At 35.9% G+C, this 21904-nt stretch overlaps 1 protein-coding gene across 4 annotated transcripts in view; it reads left to right on the forward strand.

The window, feature by feature from the left end:
• The window catches only part of NEBL (nebulette), a 248962-nt gene that overhangs the window by 187261 nt on the left and 39797 nt on the right, over nt 1-21904 (forward strand). For 2 of the 4 annotated variants that reach the window (XM_058830974.1, XM_058830973.1), the window contains exons 8-16: nt 3175-3282; nt 4825-4929; nt 9428-9535; nt 10489-10599; nt 13295-13405; nt 15171-15281; nt 15958-16068; nt 16936-17040; nt 20207-20299. The exons of the other annotated variants lie outside the window; for them this stretch is intronic. In XM_058830974.1, the coding sequence (XP_058686957.1) occupies nt 3175-3282; nt 4825-4929; nt 9428-9535; nt 10489-10599; nt 13295-13405; nt 15171-15281; nt 15958-16068; nt 16936-17040; nt 20207-20299 (963 nt within the window). The remainder of the gene's footprint in view (nt 1-3174; nt 3283-4824; nt 4930-9427; nt 9536-10488; nt 10600-13294; nt 13406-15170; nt 15282-15957; nt 16069-16935; nt 17041-20206; nt 20300-21904) is intronic. 4 annotated transcript variants of the gene reach the window in all.

The raw sequence follows: 21904 nt of genomic DNA on the forward strand, positions 1-21904 counted from the left end.
GTCTGCTTCATCATGGGATCCCAGTGGTTGAATGATTCAATTTTTGTAGTTTCTTTGTAAATCTGAACAGTGGGTGATGTCATCCACTTCTGAAACTGAACACTCCCTGTGTGAACAGCTTTGAACTACAGATTTGATTTAGGAATGTTGCTGCTAAGCTTCAAAAGACACTGCTCTGTCCAGCTGCAATTCTGACTTTTATAGGTTTTGTGCAAGGCCAATGAGAAGTTTGTTTATCCAGGCCTTATTTAATTCCAGTTTGGTTTTTCAGGGATGTTGTTGTGTTAAAAGACTGTGGAGTCTGCTCTTTCTTAAGCAGTCTTTAGAGAGCAACCTCCATGCATTTCTTTTAAATTAACCCTATACACTATATAATCTCTAAAAAAATAAACAAACGTAAGACTTTAATGAAGATGGTAAATAAGTAACCGTCCTTTTAAGTCCTCATTAAAGTAAAACTCTTGGTTAATGATGAAATTTGTAGATAAGTGTCCACTAACAACTGTCAATTCTACTCCCACTTGTTTGCTCTTCCACCACATTCTCGCCTTGCTGAGACCTTCCCCCTTCAGATGGTTTAGAAACCTTATGAGGTATTTTTCTTCCTTGTTTTTATTCAGAAGTCTTTGTCTCAGGCATATTTCCTCTCTTTAAAGTGCATTCACCCTGTTCAAAAGGATGATGAATACTGTGTGCTTTCCTTCACCATGACTCATCCATGGGCTTGCTCTTCTTTCTTCACACTCTCCCACCCCACGCTTCCTTTCAGGGGGAGAAAGAACCAGAAAAATGTTGATAAAAGAGAAAGTGTACATCTATGTAGCTTTCAATGCAACAAATCCCCTATGACAGGTCAGTTAAATGACTGCTGGAAGTGCTCTGGAGACACTGCCAGGGTCGTCTGATATTGCTGTGTGTGCTCCGCTTTCCCCCAGAGCAATGCATGCGGTGGGGAGGGGAGCAAAGGCAGTGAGCTGAGCAGCCAGGGGAGACAGCAGGGCCTGGAGCTGAGACAGCCCTGCTGCAACCGGTTTACAGTCACTGCTTGGGGGGCTGCTTTAATTTTGGGTCCCTCCTGCACATCGGGATCAGGACACAGGGCCCTGTCAAGGTTGGGTTCACTGGTCCCACTTCTGTCCTTCAGTGGCAGCAATGTGATCTCCAGTGACACTAGTGAAGATCTATTACTGGAATCTCTACATTGAAATGTATTGCTGAAAAAACTTTTAAATGGTGGCATGAAATGGCTGCAGCCGGAAGATGGCAAACCAGTTGTGAGGAGAGGTCCTTTTGGCACCAATGCCTTCCCACTTAACAAGAATTTCAAGTGCCATGTTGTGCATTTGGTCTGTGTGTACTGTTTGTGGCCATTTGTTGGCCAGGAGAAGGCAGCCTGAAGTTGGATATTTGAAGTCTAAATACTTGGTGGTGTTGTGATGTGGGTAAAGGAGTAAAAGATAGTTTTGCTCACCCTGCTGTCATTCTGGCTTTTTGAATGACATATTACAGCACTTCCTGATTTTCATTAGAAGGCAAGTTTTGGATACACCTTTTAAGAGAGAAAAGCCCTCTGATTTATTCCTTCACTGCTTGTATGGAGCATGGATTTGCCTTTGTATTCAGTTATATGCTTTTGCACTTGATCCAATGCCAAGGCAAATATCAAACAATATAAACCAGATGAATCTACCAGAAGGCAATAGATACTCTCTTCTACTGTTAGTGTGAAAGATTATGAAGTTCATAATGTGTTCAGATAAAGTTTTTCTTTAAAAGTAACAATGTTTTAGAATTTCCTTACTTAGAAAAATTAACCTAACTGCTGGAATAATAATAATGTAGTGCTTAAACATATATGGCTAGTTCCTGTTTGTGTGGCTTAGTTTTGGCTTCTTGTTATCCTGATTAATGAAATCATGGTCATTGTGGCTAAAGATAATGAGGTTGTGTAAACTAAATCATGTTGAGGGTCTTTTGAGGCAAAGAAGAACTGAAAAGGAAAAAAAATCTTCCCACAACTAAGGCTGAGAAAAAAAAAATTGAAGATTGTTTGAGGTGGCTTAACCACTTTATCAGACATTCATGTGGGAATAGAGAAAAAAGGAGTAGGGAAAAATCCATGTATTTATTTAGTGCAGAGCGTGGTAAATTATAATGGATGTTGCATAGGCTCAGATATCAGGTGTCTGCCTAACATTCATGAAAGCAGCATAATTCAGACTGAACTTTAGTCTCCATTATGCCCAGCTGTTGGAAAGAAACAGACATGTGTGCAGAGCCTCCAGATGTTTGATGATCACTCACAAAGGGAGCAAAGGAGGGAGATAAACTATTAGTTCCATTTCATATTTTCAGATTCTGAATTCAGTTTTTCAGCATGTTTTATGGAATTGTTGTGATTTATTTACTTTTAATGCCATTGTCTCCATATTTAAGTATTCCTTATTTCCTCTTACATGTATTGTCATTCCCACTTTTTTCTTTTGAACAACAAGAAAAGATGGTGAAAGTGGTGGCAGAAAGTAATTTAATTATGCTTTCTAGCACTGTAATGAGGTGGGCATTATCCCCAAGGAAGGATTGAACTACAGAGGGATTCCTCAGTGTCTCATGGGAAATTTCTGGCAGAATTAAAAATAGACCTGGCGGTTCTGGTGGCAGTCTAGCATAGTGGGAATGGCACGTGGACCTGGTGGTGGGAAGTTTGATTCTGACTTCCCACCTTCAAGTGGTTTTCAGATTTACAAATAATTTGTTTTACAAATGTTACATTTTATTCACCTTAGAATTATTTTTTTTGTTAAAACCACAATTTTGATGTTAATTATGAATTGAATGATTCTCAGTGAATTGGTTATTATTGCTAGTCAAACAGTTCTATATTATTTGATTACTCATGTGAGTCATATGATTTTGTTTCTGTTTTCTTTTTATAAATCCTTCAGCACCAGTAATCACATATGACAATCTTAAAATGTTTAGTAAAATTCAGATACATAAAACTTAATTTGAAACCAACACAAGACTGTCACAGGTCCACACCTGAGCTTCTTTAAACTTTGTTTAAAGATTTGTGAACAAAATAATTGCATTTAATAAGCTTCTTTGTAGTCTGAATTCTCTGCCTTTTTAAGTGCTGCAAGTTAATGTTAGACATGTTTGTTCTGGTGAAAGGTAAAATACAAAGAGAAGTTCAGCAAGGAAATGAAAAGTCACCAGTACAATCCTCTTGACAGTGCTTCCTTCAAGCAAGCACAGATTGCATCCACCTTGGCAAGTGATGTAAGTTAATTTGCTTTGTATTTTACATGCATTTACTTCCTGAATAACCTAACATTTGTAGATTCACAAGTTGAATTTCTTTTTTAATGTTATGCATTCCTCTGAGCTACAGTCTCTCCTATACAGTGTGTAGCAGGTACAGCATGTTATCCATTTCTTCCTCTGCTTCTGACAAAGGGCCTGAAGAGATTTTCATAACCATTTTAGATGAGATTAATTTAGCCTAATTTTCTCAAAAAGAGAAAGGTATGTCAAAAGGTATGACCTCTTACTCTGAGCTAATTGCCTTGTACTTGGTCCCTTTTTATTCAGGAAAGAAATAAAAGAGGTCTAGAGGTCAGTTCTTACCTGTTAGAGATGCCTGTCTTTAGAGGAGCAAAGTCCTATCTTCTCTCCAATAACCATTGGTTAAAAAAAGGAGGTTACATGAGCAGTTCAGGTCTGGATGTCTGTATTTTAGACTTCATTCTTCTATTTGATCTTCTCAATGGTAATCCAAAATACAGCAGTCACTAGGTTCAGCAATAGGTGTTCACTGCTGGAGCCAGACTGGAGAAAACATCTTTATCGAATGATAATGCCCTTGGGATGATATATTTAAAAGTGTGCCTAATGCTAAAAATGTGATCTCTTCTTTGTGGCTGTGATCCCAGATAGTCAAAAGAGAAGCTTTCATTTTGTAGTCCAGCATTTCTGAAGTGTGAAGTCCCATGCGATGAGTACAGGAAAGACTGGCTCTGGGAAGAATACAGAAGATTATGTAATTATTTCCAAAATCTAAATGTGTAGTACAAAATTAGTTGAAGCAGTTATTATTGTAAGAAATGGGCAAATTGAAGTGAAGAACTTGATACATATATGGAGGTGACTAAAGGTATTAGTGTAAAAGGTCTCTCATCCCAGATAGGTAAGGTAGCTAGTCTTCTCCCTGTAAAGTTGGGCATACATGTCTCAGAAGAATGGAAAATCCTACTGGAGGCTGATGGGCAGTTAGTTTCTGCTGCTTCATTAAGTGATTATCTTTTGCCTTAGGTCACCATGTTGCTTATATTTACTGCAAGCAGTCTGTACTGGATAAAATATCCAGGAGCACTTCCTTTTAACTCCTGTATATGAAACTTTTAAATTGGATGGTGTAATTCCTGAAGCAGGGGAGAAAGAATAAGAATTAAAGGTGTTTAAAATTAATAGAACCAAAGTATTGAGGAAGATACTCTTGATTTAAGTGGGGACTGGGAAGGAAGGGCAAAAGAAAAAAGAAGAAAATGAATTCTAGTCTGAAAAGTCATACAAAGTGTGATTTTGTTGTGTTTGTCCTTTTTTGGAGGAAAAGTTTGGGTAGTTCTTAAGTACTTTGTAGAATGAGTCCTATATTGTTTCATTTCCTTTGAAATGATAGTAGATGACCACCATCTAGTGGCTGTGAAAGATTGTTCAGGCAAGCACTTAAATGTTTTCTCTTTCTGAATGGTCACACTGTAATACAGAAATGTGAATTATTTTATTAATCTTTAGTTTGCATAACCTGAATTCTCTTTCCAGGTGAACTACAAGAAAGATTTAGAAAGCCTGCATGATCCAGCATCTGATCTACCAAACCTGCTGCATTTAAACCATGCTTTAAATATCAGCAAAACACAGAGTGATGTAAGTTGCCTTTTTAAGAATGATCTGAAAAATAAATCTAGTAAGGAATGTACTATGTATAGTCACCATAGGAAATACATTTTTGCTCTCATATGTAGTGGGCAATAGTGTTGTAACTGCCGCAGATGAGAGGTATAGTGAAGAAAAATGCTTTTTTATGAAGACATACTTCAGTTATTAGAACAGATAATATATACTGTGGAAAAATCACACAGACTTCTGATGTTGAGTGTTTCTTCTCATATATCTGAAACATTGTCTGTTTTTTTTTCTGTGTTCTAAGACCTGAAACACTTTTTTCCTTGAAAATCTCATTTTGTCTAAGGTCTTGCTTTCATCTGCAAGTCTCTGTACAGAAGTGACCATTATGCTAGTTTAATATTTGGACTTTTTTCATGAACAGTCTCTGGAGTGTTAACTTTTGGGCTTCTCTGGTTAAACTTTTTTCCCCTCCTAACTCAGTCTTCCTACACTGGGTCAGATAATAGGTACATGTTTCATTCATGCCTCTTGATGGGGCTGGTGGTCTGATCTATGATCATGGTAGGGATTAAAACAGGAAGGAAGAGCTAGGAAACCCCTGGCTCCTGTGCCATGATGCAGGTTCTTTCCCACTCCAAGAGTACTGTGCTGTAGGCTGGTTAGCTGCATTTGTCATCTTCACTTCAGAAAACACAGCTGGCCTGCAGAACTTCCGTGGAGAGGCATGAGTGGGTGGTGTTGGGAAGGAAGGCTGCTCCATTGTTGGCAGGAGTTGAGTGTTTCATAGACAATTAACTCTAATGAGTAGGAGCACACTGGGTCATCTTTTGTGTCAGAGCCTGCTTATATCTAAAATAATCTATCTAACTTGACTTTTGTGTGTATCACTCCTCCAGTGACGCTAACACTGACTATCCCCTTTTTTTGAGTAATAAATAAGTTGGAATGTTTTTCTTCCTGCATTCTTCATGCATGTTTTGGTCCAAATCTAGTTTCCTTCTAGTGTATGGTAATATTGGCAGTCTTTTTGCTGATTAAATGAACACCCTCAGAATGGACTTCATCAGTTTATCATCTTAGCTCTAAGGATATAGAAACCTGGACTTTCCCTTAAGGCAGATTATGTCTTGCAAAATGTATTTCTTTCCTTTTCCCTGGAGGGATTGATTCATAATGTTCATGTGCTCATCTGAGGACTTGGTAAATACTAAGTCTTTGATTTTTGTACTGTCCAGATCCTGGTGGATATTTTTATTTGGTACAAGAAGAGAGATGCTTTGCCAATCCCTAAGCTCTCTGCTAAATATCCGTCTTTTAAAAAAATCCCATTTTCACAGTCCTTCTCAGATCTGCCCTCCCCATGTAATTGTTTTTATTTAAACATGGTTTACTCTTTTGCCTTTCTCCCTCCTTTTCCAGTACATTCCTTGTGTTCTCCTTGTCTCTCCACAGCTCATACCAAATCTGTTTTGTAATCCACCACCATTGTATAAAACAGTCTTCCTGACTTACCTGTGTCAACCGATTTTGAAAGAGTAGTCTTATGGTAATTTTTTTTCTTTTTTTTTTTTTTTTCCTTCTGAAACACAGAGCTGCTTGCTAATTGCCCAGGTTTCCCTGCAGTATACCTTTCTCCATTGAACTTTGTTTCTCATTATCTTCTACATAGCTACACCTGCACCAGTGTGACAGGTAGAAACCTCTATGGCTAATTAAACTCATAAACTAATATTGTTGATTGAATGAATGGGTTTGCTTACTGACTTAGAGTGTAGAAGCGTGTGCAAGTTTATGAATCACTTATACTGTAATATCAAGGCCAGGCTGTTATACACGTCAACTTCCATGGGGATAAATTCCAGCATTTATGGGGAAAGCTTGATGGGCATCTTTGGACGTAAATAAACTGATTTTGACAGGTCAAACTCATCCTGGTTTTATTATTTTGATGAGGAATAAAATTACAAGGTGGAATTCTCCCTTCACAGAGAATTTCCTGGTTTCACTCGGGATGGAGGTAATTTTCTTCCTAGTAGCTGGTACAGTGCTGTGTTTTGGATTTAGGATGAAAACAATGTTGATAGCACACTGATGGTTTAGTTGTGGCTGAGCAATGCTTACACTAAGTCAGGAACTTTTCAGCCCTTGAGGTGGCTGGTGGTGCATGAGGAGCTGGGAGAGGACACAGCCAGGACAGCTGACCCAAACTGGCCAAAGGGATATCCCACACCATATAGTGTCATTCTCAGAATATAAACTAGGGGCAAGTTGGCCAGGGGATCCTTCTCAGGGAGAGGCTGAGCATTGATAGGGTGGTGGTGAGTGACTTTTTCATTTACATCTCTTGTTTTTGGTTTTTTTTTTTTTTTCTTGAGCTTTATTTCTCTCTCTTTTTGTTATTTTCCTTTTATTACTGTTCATTATTATTATTATTATTATTTTTTATACCCCATGGGGTAAATTGTGCGAGCATTTGTGTAGGGCTTAGTTGCTGGCTGTGGTTAAACCATGACAGATATATATGTAATTCTGGTATGAACTATGGGGACACAAAATTTGACACTTTGATATATGTAGAACAGCTAATTTAATGTTTTTCACATTTCCAATATGTTCCTATTGTGGAGACTTTGTGATACTAATGCAATGCAATCTAAAAAAGGGGGAACTTTTAGATATATTTCATTTTAATGAACAGGGTGAATAAATATAACTTAAGAGACCGAGTCTGGTGCTTGTAGTTTAGCTTAATGTAGCAAAAAGTTGTGAGTTTAGCTAATTTGATTTTATAGAATTTTTAAAAACATTTCTTTCATTAGCTGAGGAATGGAGTAAAAGTATGAGATCAGAATCTGTAGATGGAGTTAATTTTCATTTGTTTCCGCTACTAAAGTGATTTTGTTGTGTGACATTTACAGTTCTTTCCACTAGGAGGCAAACTCAGACCATCATATGTGTTCCTTTGCACTTCAAGTATAAATAATAATGTTTATTTTCTATGGAACACAGAAACATCTGACTTTTAGATTAACAGGACATTAATTTTCTCTAGGAATGTACAAAATATTTTTTTATCATATCCTTTTTTTTAAAAATTTCATCCAAATTTTAGATTTGCATTTGACAGAACTCCCCAGTTAGTAGGACTAAAATAAGGTTTCTTCTATGCTTTTTCTTTCATAGTTATTTAAACAGTTTTATTTAACATTTATAATAATATTTAACATAATAATGTATTATGTTATATTCAATTATTATGTTATAATAATTAATTATAATAATATTTAACAGTATTTAAATTCCAAAACCTTCTGGATTTTGTCTGTGAAAACATTATTGAAAGTTTTTTTGTTTCAGTATGAATATAAGAAATCATTTAAGCAAAGCAAGTGTTTCTATCATTTCAGCCCAGACACTGCAGAACAAATCCATCTCACAGAAAATGCAGTGCTTCAAAGTCAGGTATACACAACCACAAACAAACACATCTTGCAAAGAGAAAAATGCAGCATTTTAACAGTGATTAAATCATGCACAAAAACACATGATAGATTTCAGTGATGTACAGTGCATATTCAATCACAAGTACTCCATGAGGAGAGAGGAGAGTATTTTTGCAGGACTGAAGCCTAATGCAGAAGCCTGACAGGGAAAGAGATATAATCAGACATCACTATTTTTGAAGAGATACAGAAATTTAAATTACATTACTCACTATAAATGTACTATTTTGATTTGTAGCTGTTTACTTTCCTTTAGGGCTTGTGTAGACTATTCCATTGTGCCCCACACCAACTGATGGAGATAAGTAATGTACTTGCCAGTCTTAATCAAAAGAGTGTGAATGAATGAGTTCAGAAGGCCTCTCCAGGTTTCCAAACAAAGTGTATTTCCTTTGTGAGTTAGCATAAAGGAGTGAGTTGATCTCTTAACCCTGTGTCCTTCACTATGATTTTGCTGCCAGCTCTAAGGTCATGGTCCCTGGTAGATGTGAGGGGAATGTTAGTGCAGGACTGGACCCTACCGAAGCTGTAGTTGTCTTTCCCCTCTCCCTCCCACAGGTACAAACAAAAGTGCATTTGAGAGTGGTGCTTCTGAGCCTGAAAAAAAGACCTGTGGGGCCTGGCAGTGAAACAGATTTTGTTATTGTTACAGTAAATGTGTTTTATGGAAACATAGCAGGGGATGCTATTAAAAAGCTGCCAACTGTTCAGACATAGGTCATTTGGCCAAACCCATGCAATTGTTTTAAGGATTGTGATTGATGTTCCTTAATCCTGTTGTCTTCAAAGTTCACAATTTCTAGGTCTGAATTGTGTAGAGAAGGAATAAATGACTCAAACAAATATTACCTTATCCAAATGCCATATTTCCCCAGCAGGTTAAGTTTGGGAGAAGTCTTCCAAATCAAAACATCTAAGGAGTAGGGCTAAGACAGGGTTTGTTTGTTGCCAAGGCAAGCAATCAGATCTCATATTCTCTCAGCTGTTAACAGACTTTATCTTAATTTTCATAGGTCAAGTACAAAGAAAATTATGAAAAATCTAAAGGCAGATCAATGTTGGAGTTTGTGGATACACCAATGTATCAAGTTTCAAAGGAGGCTCAAAAGATGCAAAGTGAGGTAAGTAAAAATGTACTTTTTGAACGAGTAAAATTTAGATCAACAAAGAAGTTAACTCTTTTACTCAGATTAAGAAAATGTATGAAGCAGAGAGTAAATTGTGGATAGGGTAGAATTATACTGAGTAGTTATCTCTGCTATTCTCTAGCTCAGTTCTTCCTGTGAATTTGCTTTTTTCTCAAAAGGCCATTGGTACTAAGAGTGCACACACATCGTTTAATTGAGAAGAAGCTCAAGAGGTCATCTAGATCAGAGATTAATAACTTTTTAAATTCTCACTTGAACTTCATCTTTAGGAAGGGATGGTTCTCATGTGGGAGCAAGTGAAGCCACAAAACCTAGTCCAACCCCATGATTTAACTGAAGGATCCTCCTGCTCTTCCAGCCTGGGAAACTCCCCAAGGAGGAAGCTCTGTTCCCAGGCTCCAGAACACCACTGGCTGTCCTATATTAGGCCATGCTTTTCTAATTTTTTTATATAAAAAACTTGAAATGATGAAGATTTTGTGACTTCCCAGACCATCTAATCCAGTGCGTTACCATCCATCCTGAGTGAGATGGATGCGCCTGTGTCCCCATGCTGCAGTTTGGTTCCATTAGTTTTGCTGTGCCATGGAAAACAGATGATCTCAGCCTCTTGGTAGGAACTTTAATGAGTTTTAAACCATTACCTTGTGTGCCATTTGTCTTCTCTTTTCTCTCCTAAGCAAACTGCTTCTTTCATAGATCAGGTTCAGCATTCTCTTTGGACATATTGTACACATATTTTTGTCTAGATTGTATCTGTTTGTATAAATAAACTAGATAATGAAACGTGCAATGAAGTTGCTTATTAGTGAGAAATCTAATTTATGGCAGGGCTCATTTCTGGGTCTATTTACAATGTCTCCTCTGAAATATGCTTGGAATTGCATATGCATATGTACCACTAATTGTGTGTTTTGCTACAATAGAAAATGTACCGCAGAGATTTTGAAGAAGGGATCAAGGGAAGACCTTCACTGGATTTAGACAAGACCCCAGAGTTTTTGCATATAAAACAAGTCACTAATCTTCTGAAAGAGGTAAAGGGATTTTATTTGTTTTTTCTGTAGTTATGTTGTAAATGAGCAATAAGCAGCATCATTACAAGCTGTTGAGTGCCGAATAACTTGAAATTTTATTGGCAGCTACATATAAGTCACTTCATGAGTAAAAATTGCTTCACATCATTTTGTATTCTGAATAGTCCTGTAGTAAGGAAATTATAAAGCTCAGCACAGCTGAACCAGACTATCACTTCTCTTTTCAGATAGATAAAGGGGTGGAGGGAAGGATTTCCATGGGTATCCAGATGGCAGTTTTCCCCTTTGAGTAATTATTTCACATTTATGGTAACCTGTTGTGGTTGTACAGATGCCTCGAACTGCGTAGAGTCACTTATAACTAACTTAATTAAAATAATTATCTATCATAAGTGTTATGGATAAAAATAAAGAAAACCAAGATTTTGTAAGAGTTGTGATATTACATAACTGCTTTAAGTCTGTTTTGTTACAAGGTACAGGTTTTCTGTGTGCCTACTCTTTCCTTAGGATTTGTGAAATGTTCTTCTGTTGTATGTGTCACTAAAAATGATTTTTTTTTCCATAACTGACAATCCTTCTATCTCTAGTATTTTTATATAACTATTTAAAACTGCTTTCATGTTAGGTTTGACTCTTTGGGTTCTGGTTACTATTTGATCCAGTTTAGAAGAACTAGAACTTATAGAAGAGGAGAGCAGAGCAGAGCTGCTAGATATCCTGCCTTTGAATCTGGGAGCCAACAGTACCTTGTTTATATTTATGGTATTATGAATAGATTTCTTTTTGCCACAACAAAGCATGTTAGAATTAAAAACCCTTGAACTTTGTTCCACTTTGTTCCTTTCCTTGTTCTTTATGCAACTTATTCCAGTCTATGCTCTCCAGATCTCATATGGTTAAAGAAAAAAAAGATTTTCAGATATTCCTTTATTATTTATTCATCCTCTAATAAATAATTTATTCTGATAAGCTTGACTGTCAGGTAGGCAAGTCTCAAGCTAGGTCTATTTTGTACAGTGGCATTCTGTGGTACATCTCATATATGCCTTCTCACTAGGGAAAAATGCAAATCATACTGTCATTTCACTCAGTTAATCTTGCTGCTCACCGAATGCCCAAAGAAGTGGGTACTGTATGCATAGTTGTATCATGTGCTCTACATGCTCATCTCTGAAATTTTGATGTAGCTCCCTCCTTAGTGCTATATGCATTAAGATGTTCTCTAATTCTGGCCTCCTCAAGTTTTATGCCTTCTTATTTAGGGAATAAACCATGCCTGTAAGTCAAAGGGGAGGAAAATGAGAAGATGAAAATGGTATTTCTGTTAATGCATTACTCCATGAATTTCTGACAATTTTATATCCACATTCAAGGAAAGTATTTTAAACCCAAAGATTACCTAGGTAAAATTAATTATTATCTTTCATGATTCATAAAAATTATGTATTTCTTCACAGTCAAGGATGTAGCTCAATGTTTTTCCATAAAGGTTTATAATAAACTTTGAATAGATACTGCATGAAACAAGAAGAAAAACCTGGAGTTAAAAATCAATTAATTGTTCAATCACTTTTTTTTTTTTTTTACCCAAATGTCAGCTGTATTCCAGCTTATTCTGTTGATTTCCCACTGTAGAGAATTCTGCAAATATTTCACATTTTGTAGCAATACAAACTTTTTTCTCTGGCACCACATTTACAACTCCTTCAGAAGAGATAGCTGAATTAATTGTTCTGAGTGAAATAGTTCTAAATTAGGAGAAATTGTTTCCTGCTTGTTGTAGGACATACTTTTGATGATCAAGAGAAGCATCTTAAAAAATATCTGGTTTTCTTTTATTTAAATAAAGAGCTTATATGGAGATAAAGGTGCTCACTGCTGCTTATGAAATTTAATGTGTAATTAAGAGTATTAATTCATGTCTATGTAAATCCATCTGATAAATATTTTGTGCAATGTTCTTCTAATTTCTTTACTTAAAAAAGCCTAACCCTCATCTGGAGATATGAAGAGTAATTAAAAATTCTTACAAAACTTGGACTTCAATAGGCTTACATCAGCTCTCTATGAGCTGGGAAGAGTAAAAAGAATCAAATGTCTGTGGGCAGGTTCTAGTGTGCTTTGAATTTTATTCTGAACATTTGAGTACTCTGGAGGCTGCAGTTGCTGAATGCTGATAGGTCATGCCAGTGCAGTGTCTAGGAGGCACAGGAGTGATATGGTAGGAATATTGCTTCTACATTTTAATTTATCAAGAGGTTGTTTTAACAGGTCCTAGTATGGTGTTTAGGGAATCCATCCTGATTTGGATGCCATTAATGGAACTGAGCTAAAAACTTCAGCACAGCATATACTGGCCTGCAGAAAGAAAATGCTACTGCAGTTAAAATATCTGTCCAGAGACAGACAAGGCCCCTAAACAGTGTGCTAGTGCTGTATAGGACACACCTGGTTTTCAAGAGCAAAAAAAATAGATGACAACATTAAAATCTTTTTACTTTTTCAACATTGTTCCTTTTGATTTCACAATTTCCAATTCTATTTTAAGTCTGGAATCTGTACTTCAACTAATTCATATTTCATAGAAATTTCAAAGAGACTCTTCAGATGTTTAATAAGTGGCATTTCTTTTCAAGATCTTGCACAAAATAAGAAGTGGTGAAATCTCTCTCTTTTTTTTTTTAATCCTTAGAAAGAGTATCGGAAAGATTTGGAAGAAGGGATGAAAGGAAAAGGAATGACAGTGTTTGAAGATACACCAGATTTGATTAGAGTGAAAAATGCAGCTCAGATACTAAATGAGGTATGTTATCCTAGTCAAGGTTATTATTATCACAGAAGGTTCATTTTATGTTAAACTCAAAAGATTCCTATTTTTTTTTTTTATTTTTTTTATTTTTATTTTTTTTGGCATAATCTGCAGTGAAATATGTAGTATTGAAACTAAGGCTATTTCTGTTTTGCTTGAAAAATATAGTAAAGCTCTGGATAAAAAAGTTACACAGGACAGATAATTCAGATTTTCAGGCAGGTAAAAGGTCATTGGAGATTGTTAGTGGGGTCAGTAGATCCAGCATTTAGAGCTGTGCTCTGCTCAGGCTTTACCAGCTCATGAGTTCGGGTGGTCTTCAGACATCCAGGGCCGTCTCTGGGAAGCAACAGCGGGGCTGGATGATGTAGGGAGGGAAGAGGGAAGGCAAAGCTCATGCTGCAAGTTATGTCTTTGGGGGAATCACTTCAGAATTTATATATAAATCAATTTGATACTAATTTTGTATTTATTTATTATATATATATGTTTATTCATGCACACAGACACATATATATACATATCCATAAAAAACAGAGAGAGTGCCATGGATAGGGCCAATTTGACCACTGTAGAGAAGTACAGGAATATATAGCTGTAACTCCTGGGATTGTCTTTTCCTTGGTGTTTAAGCAGTATGAAGCTTAGAGGAAACATCTGCCATCCTACCTTTAGCAGAGAGGAATTGAGGGATAATGTATTTCTATGGGTTAATTTACAATTCTTGCAAAAAAATGTGGTTTGTGAAGTAGAGAGTTGTTTTATCACATTTATTTCCACATCACAGTGAGACAGAGATGGAAGATCAAAACTCTTTTTGCTCACGTTCTTGTAAGTGATCAAACCATCAAACTCAGTACAAATGTATATTCCTTCTTTTTCTAACTAATGTACAACTTAAAAATAATTAACAAACAAGAAAAGTAAGGGGCATTTAAAAATTCTACGTATTGTGTGTATTCACTTTGAAGAAGAAGAGTTTCCCAGAGGCAGAGATGAACTAGAATAGAAAAAAGATTATTATTATAGTAGTAGAAATAGCACTGGCTGAGAATATTTTTTTTATAAAAAAAGCCTACAACTATTGCATCCAATATTTCCATATTATTTTTAATATAATTTACTGATGAACAGGGAGCATATCCTTGCTTGGATAAGCTGAAGATGAAATATTAATTTTGTTTTCAGGTTATTAGTTATTTATAATTTATGTTGTGAGGAAAAAGCAGCAATCACGGGTGAGGACTGTCACTTGCCTAATGGCTATGGTTCAGGAAAGACCTATTAGATGAATAAATTACAACTTCCTGATCTGGAAGTTCACTGGAAGCAATTCTGTATGATATTACATTTCAAACATGTAGTCTTGTCATAAATAAAATATTTTCTTAAAAGTAAAATGTGTTTCAATTAGACTGGCACCAAGGACCAACTTATTACACCATGTTCTGCAGAGCTAAACTTCCCCTTCACTTTAGAGAATAACTGTAGCAGGCTGCATGGGCTGATTTCCTCCCACCCTCTGCCACATTAAAAATTCATCGATAGAGGCTTGTATATTCATTGAATGTCTTCTAAAAGTTTTTCTGCTGTAGTTTGTTATGTATTATTTCTGACAACAGCTTACCAAGAGTCTTGAGAACTGTGACTCTTGGAAGTTTTGGTTGACTCTAAATCCTAAATTTGAGTGTCTTGTGGAAAAAAATCTGCTTGTAACTCTGGATTTTGTGAATGTCTTGTATAAATTCTATCTTCACAGAGGCAATACAAGAAAGACTTGGAGACTGAAATTAAAGGGAAAGGCATGGAAGTTGGTCCAGATACACCTGAGATAAGGCGAGCCAAGAAAGCCTCTGAAATTGCAAGCATGGTCAGTACCTGGGGCAAGCTTTCCATTTGACTGAATGCAACAAATTATTGTGATTGAGAATTCCCAGTTGTGACCAATCTAGGCAGTACTGAAAACACAGATTTCACTAAACAGCTAATCCATTGAGCTGCAAACAGTCGAACAGTTGCAAAATCAGTGTAAGGGGGAAAAGTTAAGACTTCCCAGAACTTAGACCTTCCTAACAGCTTCCTCCCACACCTTTTGCAGGTTGTGCTTGTTCCTCATGAGCCTTGTCTGGCCTGGGGTGTGTTTGGTCACTGTGGGCCCTGCTGCTTTTAGGTCTAAATAACCACTTATTTAGGTAGGGCCTAATGATAAACGGAGTTAGAGAGATGGTAAAGAGTTATGACCTCCGTCTTGCAAAGCACAGCGGAGGCAGAAATTCTCACATGTGTCTGACTGTGGCTGCCAAAACTGTAGAGAGAGGTAGATGTGAAAAGCTACATGGGATTTGAAGTGAACAGTCTGTTAAAAGAGTTTTTTAACCCATCAGCTACTAGAGTGTAGACATTGCATGGATAGGTTCTACAAAACTAGTACTGTTAAATCATTTATGATTTATGAATGCTGGTCATTAAAATTGCACAGATCAAATTAGGAAAAAATTTAGAATTTGGCTGTCAGTTGTGAGTATTTCCGATGCTATTCTTTTCAGAAAGAATACAAGAAAGACTTGGAGAATGAAATTAAAGGAAAGGGAATGGAAGTGAGTACAGATACCCTTGATATACAACGAGCCAAAAAAGCTTCTGAAATTGTCAGCCAGGTGAGTACAGAACTAATTGCTTTAAGATTATTTTGAATGTAAAACACAATGAGATGTTAAAACCATAAAATCCTCTTGAACATTCTTAAGCTAAAAAAAGCAAGCAGTGCGCAATAAAATTATTATATTAAAGAAATGGAAGAATTTAGTTTTATAGTGTGACCAGTACTATGAGAATTGAAAACAGCATGTGCAGAGAGTTGGAGTATTAGTTATGGGGTTTTTTTTAAACCTTAATTTTTTCTTCAGAAAGAATATAAAAAGGATCTGGGGACTGAAATGATAGGAAAAGGGATGCAAGTTGGTCCATATATTCCAGCAATACAGTGAATCAAAAGGGCTTCGGAAATAGCAAGCCAGGTAGACATAGTCAAAAGCTGAATGTTTTAATTCTGTGTAACAATGACTGTTTGACATACGCTGCTCAAAATACTTCTGCTCTAGCTCTGTAGAGGCTTTCATAGCCATGCTAAATCAATTTACATGTAGTAAAATGTCTTAACTGCCTGATTATTTTTTGTATTTAGGCCTGTTACACCATGTAAATGGAATTCAATTATTTACATCTACCTGTAGTTCTTTTCACGTTACCTAATTACCTAATGTTACATTACATACATTCTGACAGTGAGGGGAAAATATATATGAAGATGCTTTATGTATGAAGATGTTATATATGAGGATGTATTATATATATATATATGTTAGTGTGGGGGGCAGACAATGTATCATGGAGAAGAGAGGTTTAAGTAAATACTGGACAGGGATCAGGAGACTCATCATCAATAAGCATCTTTTATGCAGTTTGGATATCCTGAGCCCAAAAGGCATAGACGTGTAAAAACGTATATTTGTATATTTTTTCAGAAAATGTACAAAGATGAAGCAGAGAAGATGCTCTGTAACTATTCTGCTATCCCAGACACTCCTGAGATGGAGAGGATAAGAAGTACTCAGAAGAATATCAGTTCAGTGAGTAATAGTGCTTCTGTCTTTGCTTGTAACTTTTCAGATATTTTTTAGTTTGAATAGGCTCTCTTGTGTCACAGCGTAAAATAGGGAACTTATGAGTAGAAGTCCTTTGAAACATTTGCATAATTTTCCTGGCAAAAACTGTATTACTCATTTCTTTCAGTAAAAATAATACCCTGCTTTTCTAGGTGCGACACTGTTATTTTGAATTTCTAAACCACTTATACCACCTTGCCAAGCCACAGTTATTTTTAAATGAATTTATTTTTTTCTTTTTCCATCAAGCCCCAGGAAGTACTGTATTTAAAAGGGAAAAAACCAAATCTAAGGCTTCGTGCTATACATACAAGATTTTTCATCTGTTTCCTATCATATGTACTGGGCATTAAGATTGGGGTATAAAATTAGGACAGATCAGATTTCATAAATATATATATATATAATGATTTTATATTATTCTGGGTATATTTTTAAATTTTATGCTGGATTTAAGTTTCAGTTTATCCCTAAATATAAATTATGAGCTTAGATTTATAAAATTGCCTGGTTTGGGATGTATCAAGTTCCACTTCCTTTTTGGGCCTAGTAATGCTGCTGTTTGTAATTCTGCCTTTGCTTGTAATGTAACAGAGGAGTAAATCTAACCTCCAGAATAAAAGGCCAGTTAGTGGCTGATTTTTGTGGCAGACTAAATAATACTAATAAAGCCAGTGATTTGAGAGAAAGGAATATAAGATACTTAAATATTTTTAGTATTATCTGACACACATGTTCTTTAGCTTAGAGATATCTTCAGCTTCTCCAGCTCTCAGAATTAACTGAGTGAAGTCAGTTAGTTTCTCCCAGAGGTGTTTGCCTGCAGCTCCCCTGTACAGCTGAGGCTTCTGCAGGGGAGTAAGAGCCTGTGGGGTGAGCAGAGGAGATACCTCTCTGAGCCTGCTCCAGGCTGCATCTCTGGCCATCACCTGCCCTTTTACTTCCTTTGAATGAGGACAGCTGAAAGCTGCATCTTTCTAGAAGGAGCTCTTGACTGGCTTAGTTTTGCTTCCTGTCATCTGTTGGCTCCTGGTTCTGACTGGTGCTCTGCAGCATAGGGTGATGTGGTTATCACCATTTCTCCTGTCACTGGTGGCTGAAACTCCCTGGAGCAGAGGGATGCAAGCTGGCCCCTGTGCTCTGCTTTCCTCCCTGCTCCAGCCTTGGATAGCTTTTGGTGAAGTGCTCAGGTAGGTCAGTGACTGTGGCAGTGTGGACTCACTAACAGGTACCAGGCTTAATTAAGATAGGTATCACCTTAACAACCTTGATACATCCGAGTGCCTTGCAGCCCTGTAGGCCTCTCTGAGCTTTCAAGGCTGACAGTTATTCTCTTTGTTAGTGTTCTAGATATTAAGATATAAAATCTTTGAGGTATTTGTATTTGCTTTCTTTAGAGATTGTCCTGTTTCTGTTCATGAGCTGGGTCTTCAAAATGTAGGAAAGCAGTTTACAGCAGTGATTGAATGACCTTTCTTCTTCTTTCTCTATGTTTTAATCTTTCATCCTTCTGTGCAGTTGAGATGATAAAGGTAAATTATTACTGAATGAAAATACAGCTGGAAGCAGCCCAACTAGATTAAAAAAAAAAGTGACCCCTAATATTCTTCTGTTTTTTGAATTTTGTCTCAAGTATTTTTCTGCCTTAAGGGACAAAAAATAACAACTAGCTCAGCAGATAAGATCATTGCTGCTTTTAGCTCACTAGCTCATTTGGCAGATGATTTATAAAAGGATATTTACTTCACAGTCATCTCTTTCATAGAAAATTCCTGTCTCCAACATATTTTATCAATCCTTCCTTGGTAGAGGAGAAAAGTATATTGTAGTCCACTCCACAATATAAATCTTTCTTACTGACGTGGTGCAGAAGAATTTTCAAGTTCTTACTCATAAACTATCTCGGTTATCACATGGTAAAACAAAATTCTAGATTGTTAAAGGTTTTCTGAATATTAAAAAAAATAGTTGCAGACATTCACTCTTCTCTAGAATATTTGGCAGTGGTATTCACCTCAGGCTGTGGAGGACTTCAGTGAAGTAGGAGGAATTAATCAAGAATATTGTTTTATTATTCAAGGTTTGTTGATATGAAAACTTAAATAAATATTGATTTAAGACAGGTAGAAATACTAAAGACTAAGGATGAATTTTATTAATGTTTATTAATTTTATTAACTCCAGGATCAGACTTGGTTTTTTACACTAACTGACTGGAAATGCTTACTGGAGTGGCAACAGCTGTGACACCAAATACTGAAAAGTCAAATAAAATTTCTTTAAGAGTTTTGCAGCAAGAACTGGTGCTTCATGGTTATTTAAATTGTAACCATGCTTGGAGTATGTGGATCAGTTATTTACTGTCTTGGTAACTTCAAATGATTGTGTTTATCCTTCACTGAAACAATTGAAATAGAGAGAATTGTATAAACTGCATGTGTATCTTTTAAGAAATGAGTTTTGTTTATAGATACAGTCCTCAGCTTTCTGGCTTAAACCTAGGAGTTAAAAATTGCATGACTTGGATTGTAGCTCTGGTTGTTATGGTCATTTTTCCATGAATATTTCAATTTTCTAGTTTGTTTATTTAGAAATAATAGTAATGTCTGTTCACTTCTCACAGTATTTTAAGATCTGAAGACTACAGCAACCAAATCAAATCCTGCATGTACATGGTTTACTTAGAAATAATAGTAATGTCTGTTTACTTCTCACAGTATTTTAAGATCTGAAGACTATAGAAACCAAATCAAATCCTCCATGTACATGCACCTTCAATTACACTGAAATGAATGAATCACTCAAGCGTAAAGTTACACTTGTAAAACTTTATAGGTTATTATGTAAATGTTAAGATTTTTTCCAAATTTAAATATGTCATTGCAAACACTTAAAAATATTGAGGTAATTTTAAAGGATGAGAATATATTATCTGGGTTACAGTTGAGAACAAACAATGTTATTGTAGTTATTGATAGTCTTATTTATGAAAAATTAAAGTATTTGCTTTCTTAGAAAGATTTATAGTCAGACCAATTTGAAACTTGGAAAATTGCCTAGCCCTTTTATGAGAACTAGTATTTGCATTGCTAACAGTCTCATAATTATCTTTTCTTTCGGGGAAATGAAGGTGTTTTATAAGAAGGAAGTAGGAGCTGGCACAGCTGTAAAAGATACTCCAGAGATTGAAAGAGTAAAGAAAAATCAACAGAATATTAGTTCGGTAAGTGCTATTAACATAAATTATTCTTATGTGAGTAAAAGGTCGACTAAATTTTTTTCTTTTTCCATCTTGTTTACTAAAAAATTCCTCATTTTCATATCACACATCTCAGTCAAATAGTTGTCCATTGGATTTTGGACATAGAGCTCTATGCTAGCACAGCTAGAACTCCCCTCTACTGTTGTACTTCTGTGTCCAATGATAGAGATTCTAATTAAAGCATTAAGAAAAATAAGAAAATATTTTAACTAAATATTTAAGGAAAGTATTTGGACTCTCAAAAGTGAGAAATATGAGATACATTTCCCCGTATGACAGACTGCACAGCTGTTGTATTTGCAGGTTAGAGAAACACTCTGTGACAAAAAAGAAAATCTGTAACATTCTGTTAGATACTGCATGTATTGCATAGGACCTGATACAATCTGCACTTGAAGATGAGTAAAACTTTGTCCAGACTTCATCAGAGTGAAAAGGTGGAGAGTTGGTGCCTCTTTACATGATGGTGACAAGTTGATCTGTGGATCTGATGAGATTAGTTCTGAACTGATGTTGTTTATCTAAGGATGTCCAATGTCTTTGGCACTTTAATAGGCAAAACAAAATTAAGTATCAAAATGACTATTTTCTTCAAATAGAACATTATCTTCTGATAAATATGTGGCAAAATTTGGAAAAAACCTGGAAAGTGACTGCTCTGCAGCAAAACCCTATAACTGCATTGTCTTTGTTATATTTGGGAGGAACTCCCCTGGGGCAACTTTTATGTTTGTGGCATGCCTTTTCAGATTATTAGATGTTTTTTATAAAAGTAAAGTTTGAAAATAATGTATAGACATTATTTGTAACAACTATGTTGTGTTCAGGTATTATTTAAGATATGAATTAGGGACTCTGGACACCTATTTTTGTAGAATTGCAATGTTTAGTGAATAGTGTTAAACCCTTAATTTCCCATCCAAGTAAGGTCGGTAGAGAATTTCCAAAAAATTTTTAAAAGCTCATATTTTTCTTGGATTTTTTCCTGCTCTATCCATCACTTTTCATCTTGTCACTTTGAGTCACGGTGTAAGGTATACTCTAGTGTTCTTTCACAATACATTTCAAAGTGAAGTGGAAAAATAGTGTACACTTTTCTTGCTGTTTTAGAAATCCTAAATAGTGGTGAACAGGGAAAAAATGGAAGTTTGATCACTATGCTAATAAACATATTTGAACAAAGATCTACAAAGGGAGGTACAAAATGCATTAGTGGTGTAGTGGTATGATGTAAGTAGCATGGCCTTTACCTTGCTAGTCTTTGTGTAGAGTTAATGTTTTACAAACAGTATTTTATTACATGTAGTGTACTTGAAATTACTTTAGTCTTGTATAATATTTATTAGAGGTGTAGCACGCCAAATTTAAAGGCAATGTACAAGAATGTTTCAAATTATATGTCAGTGAGAGGGAAATTATATTGTGCAGTAGGAGGGAAATTGTATTGTGTAATTTACAGGTGTCCCAAAGGAGGGGTAAATTATACCAATTTTGAATCCATTAGATTTAAATATTTTACACATATTTTTGAAATTAGCCAGAAGAACTTGGCCTTAAAACTATCTT

This window comes from Poecile atricapillus, chromosome 2 (assembly GCF_030490865.1).
Source record: "Poecile atricapillus isolate bPoeAtr1 chromosome 2, bPoeAtr1.hap1, whole genome shotgun sequence".
Taxonomy (NCBI): Eukaryota; Metazoa; Chordata; class Aves; order Passeriformes; family Paridae; genus Poecile; species Poecile atricapillus.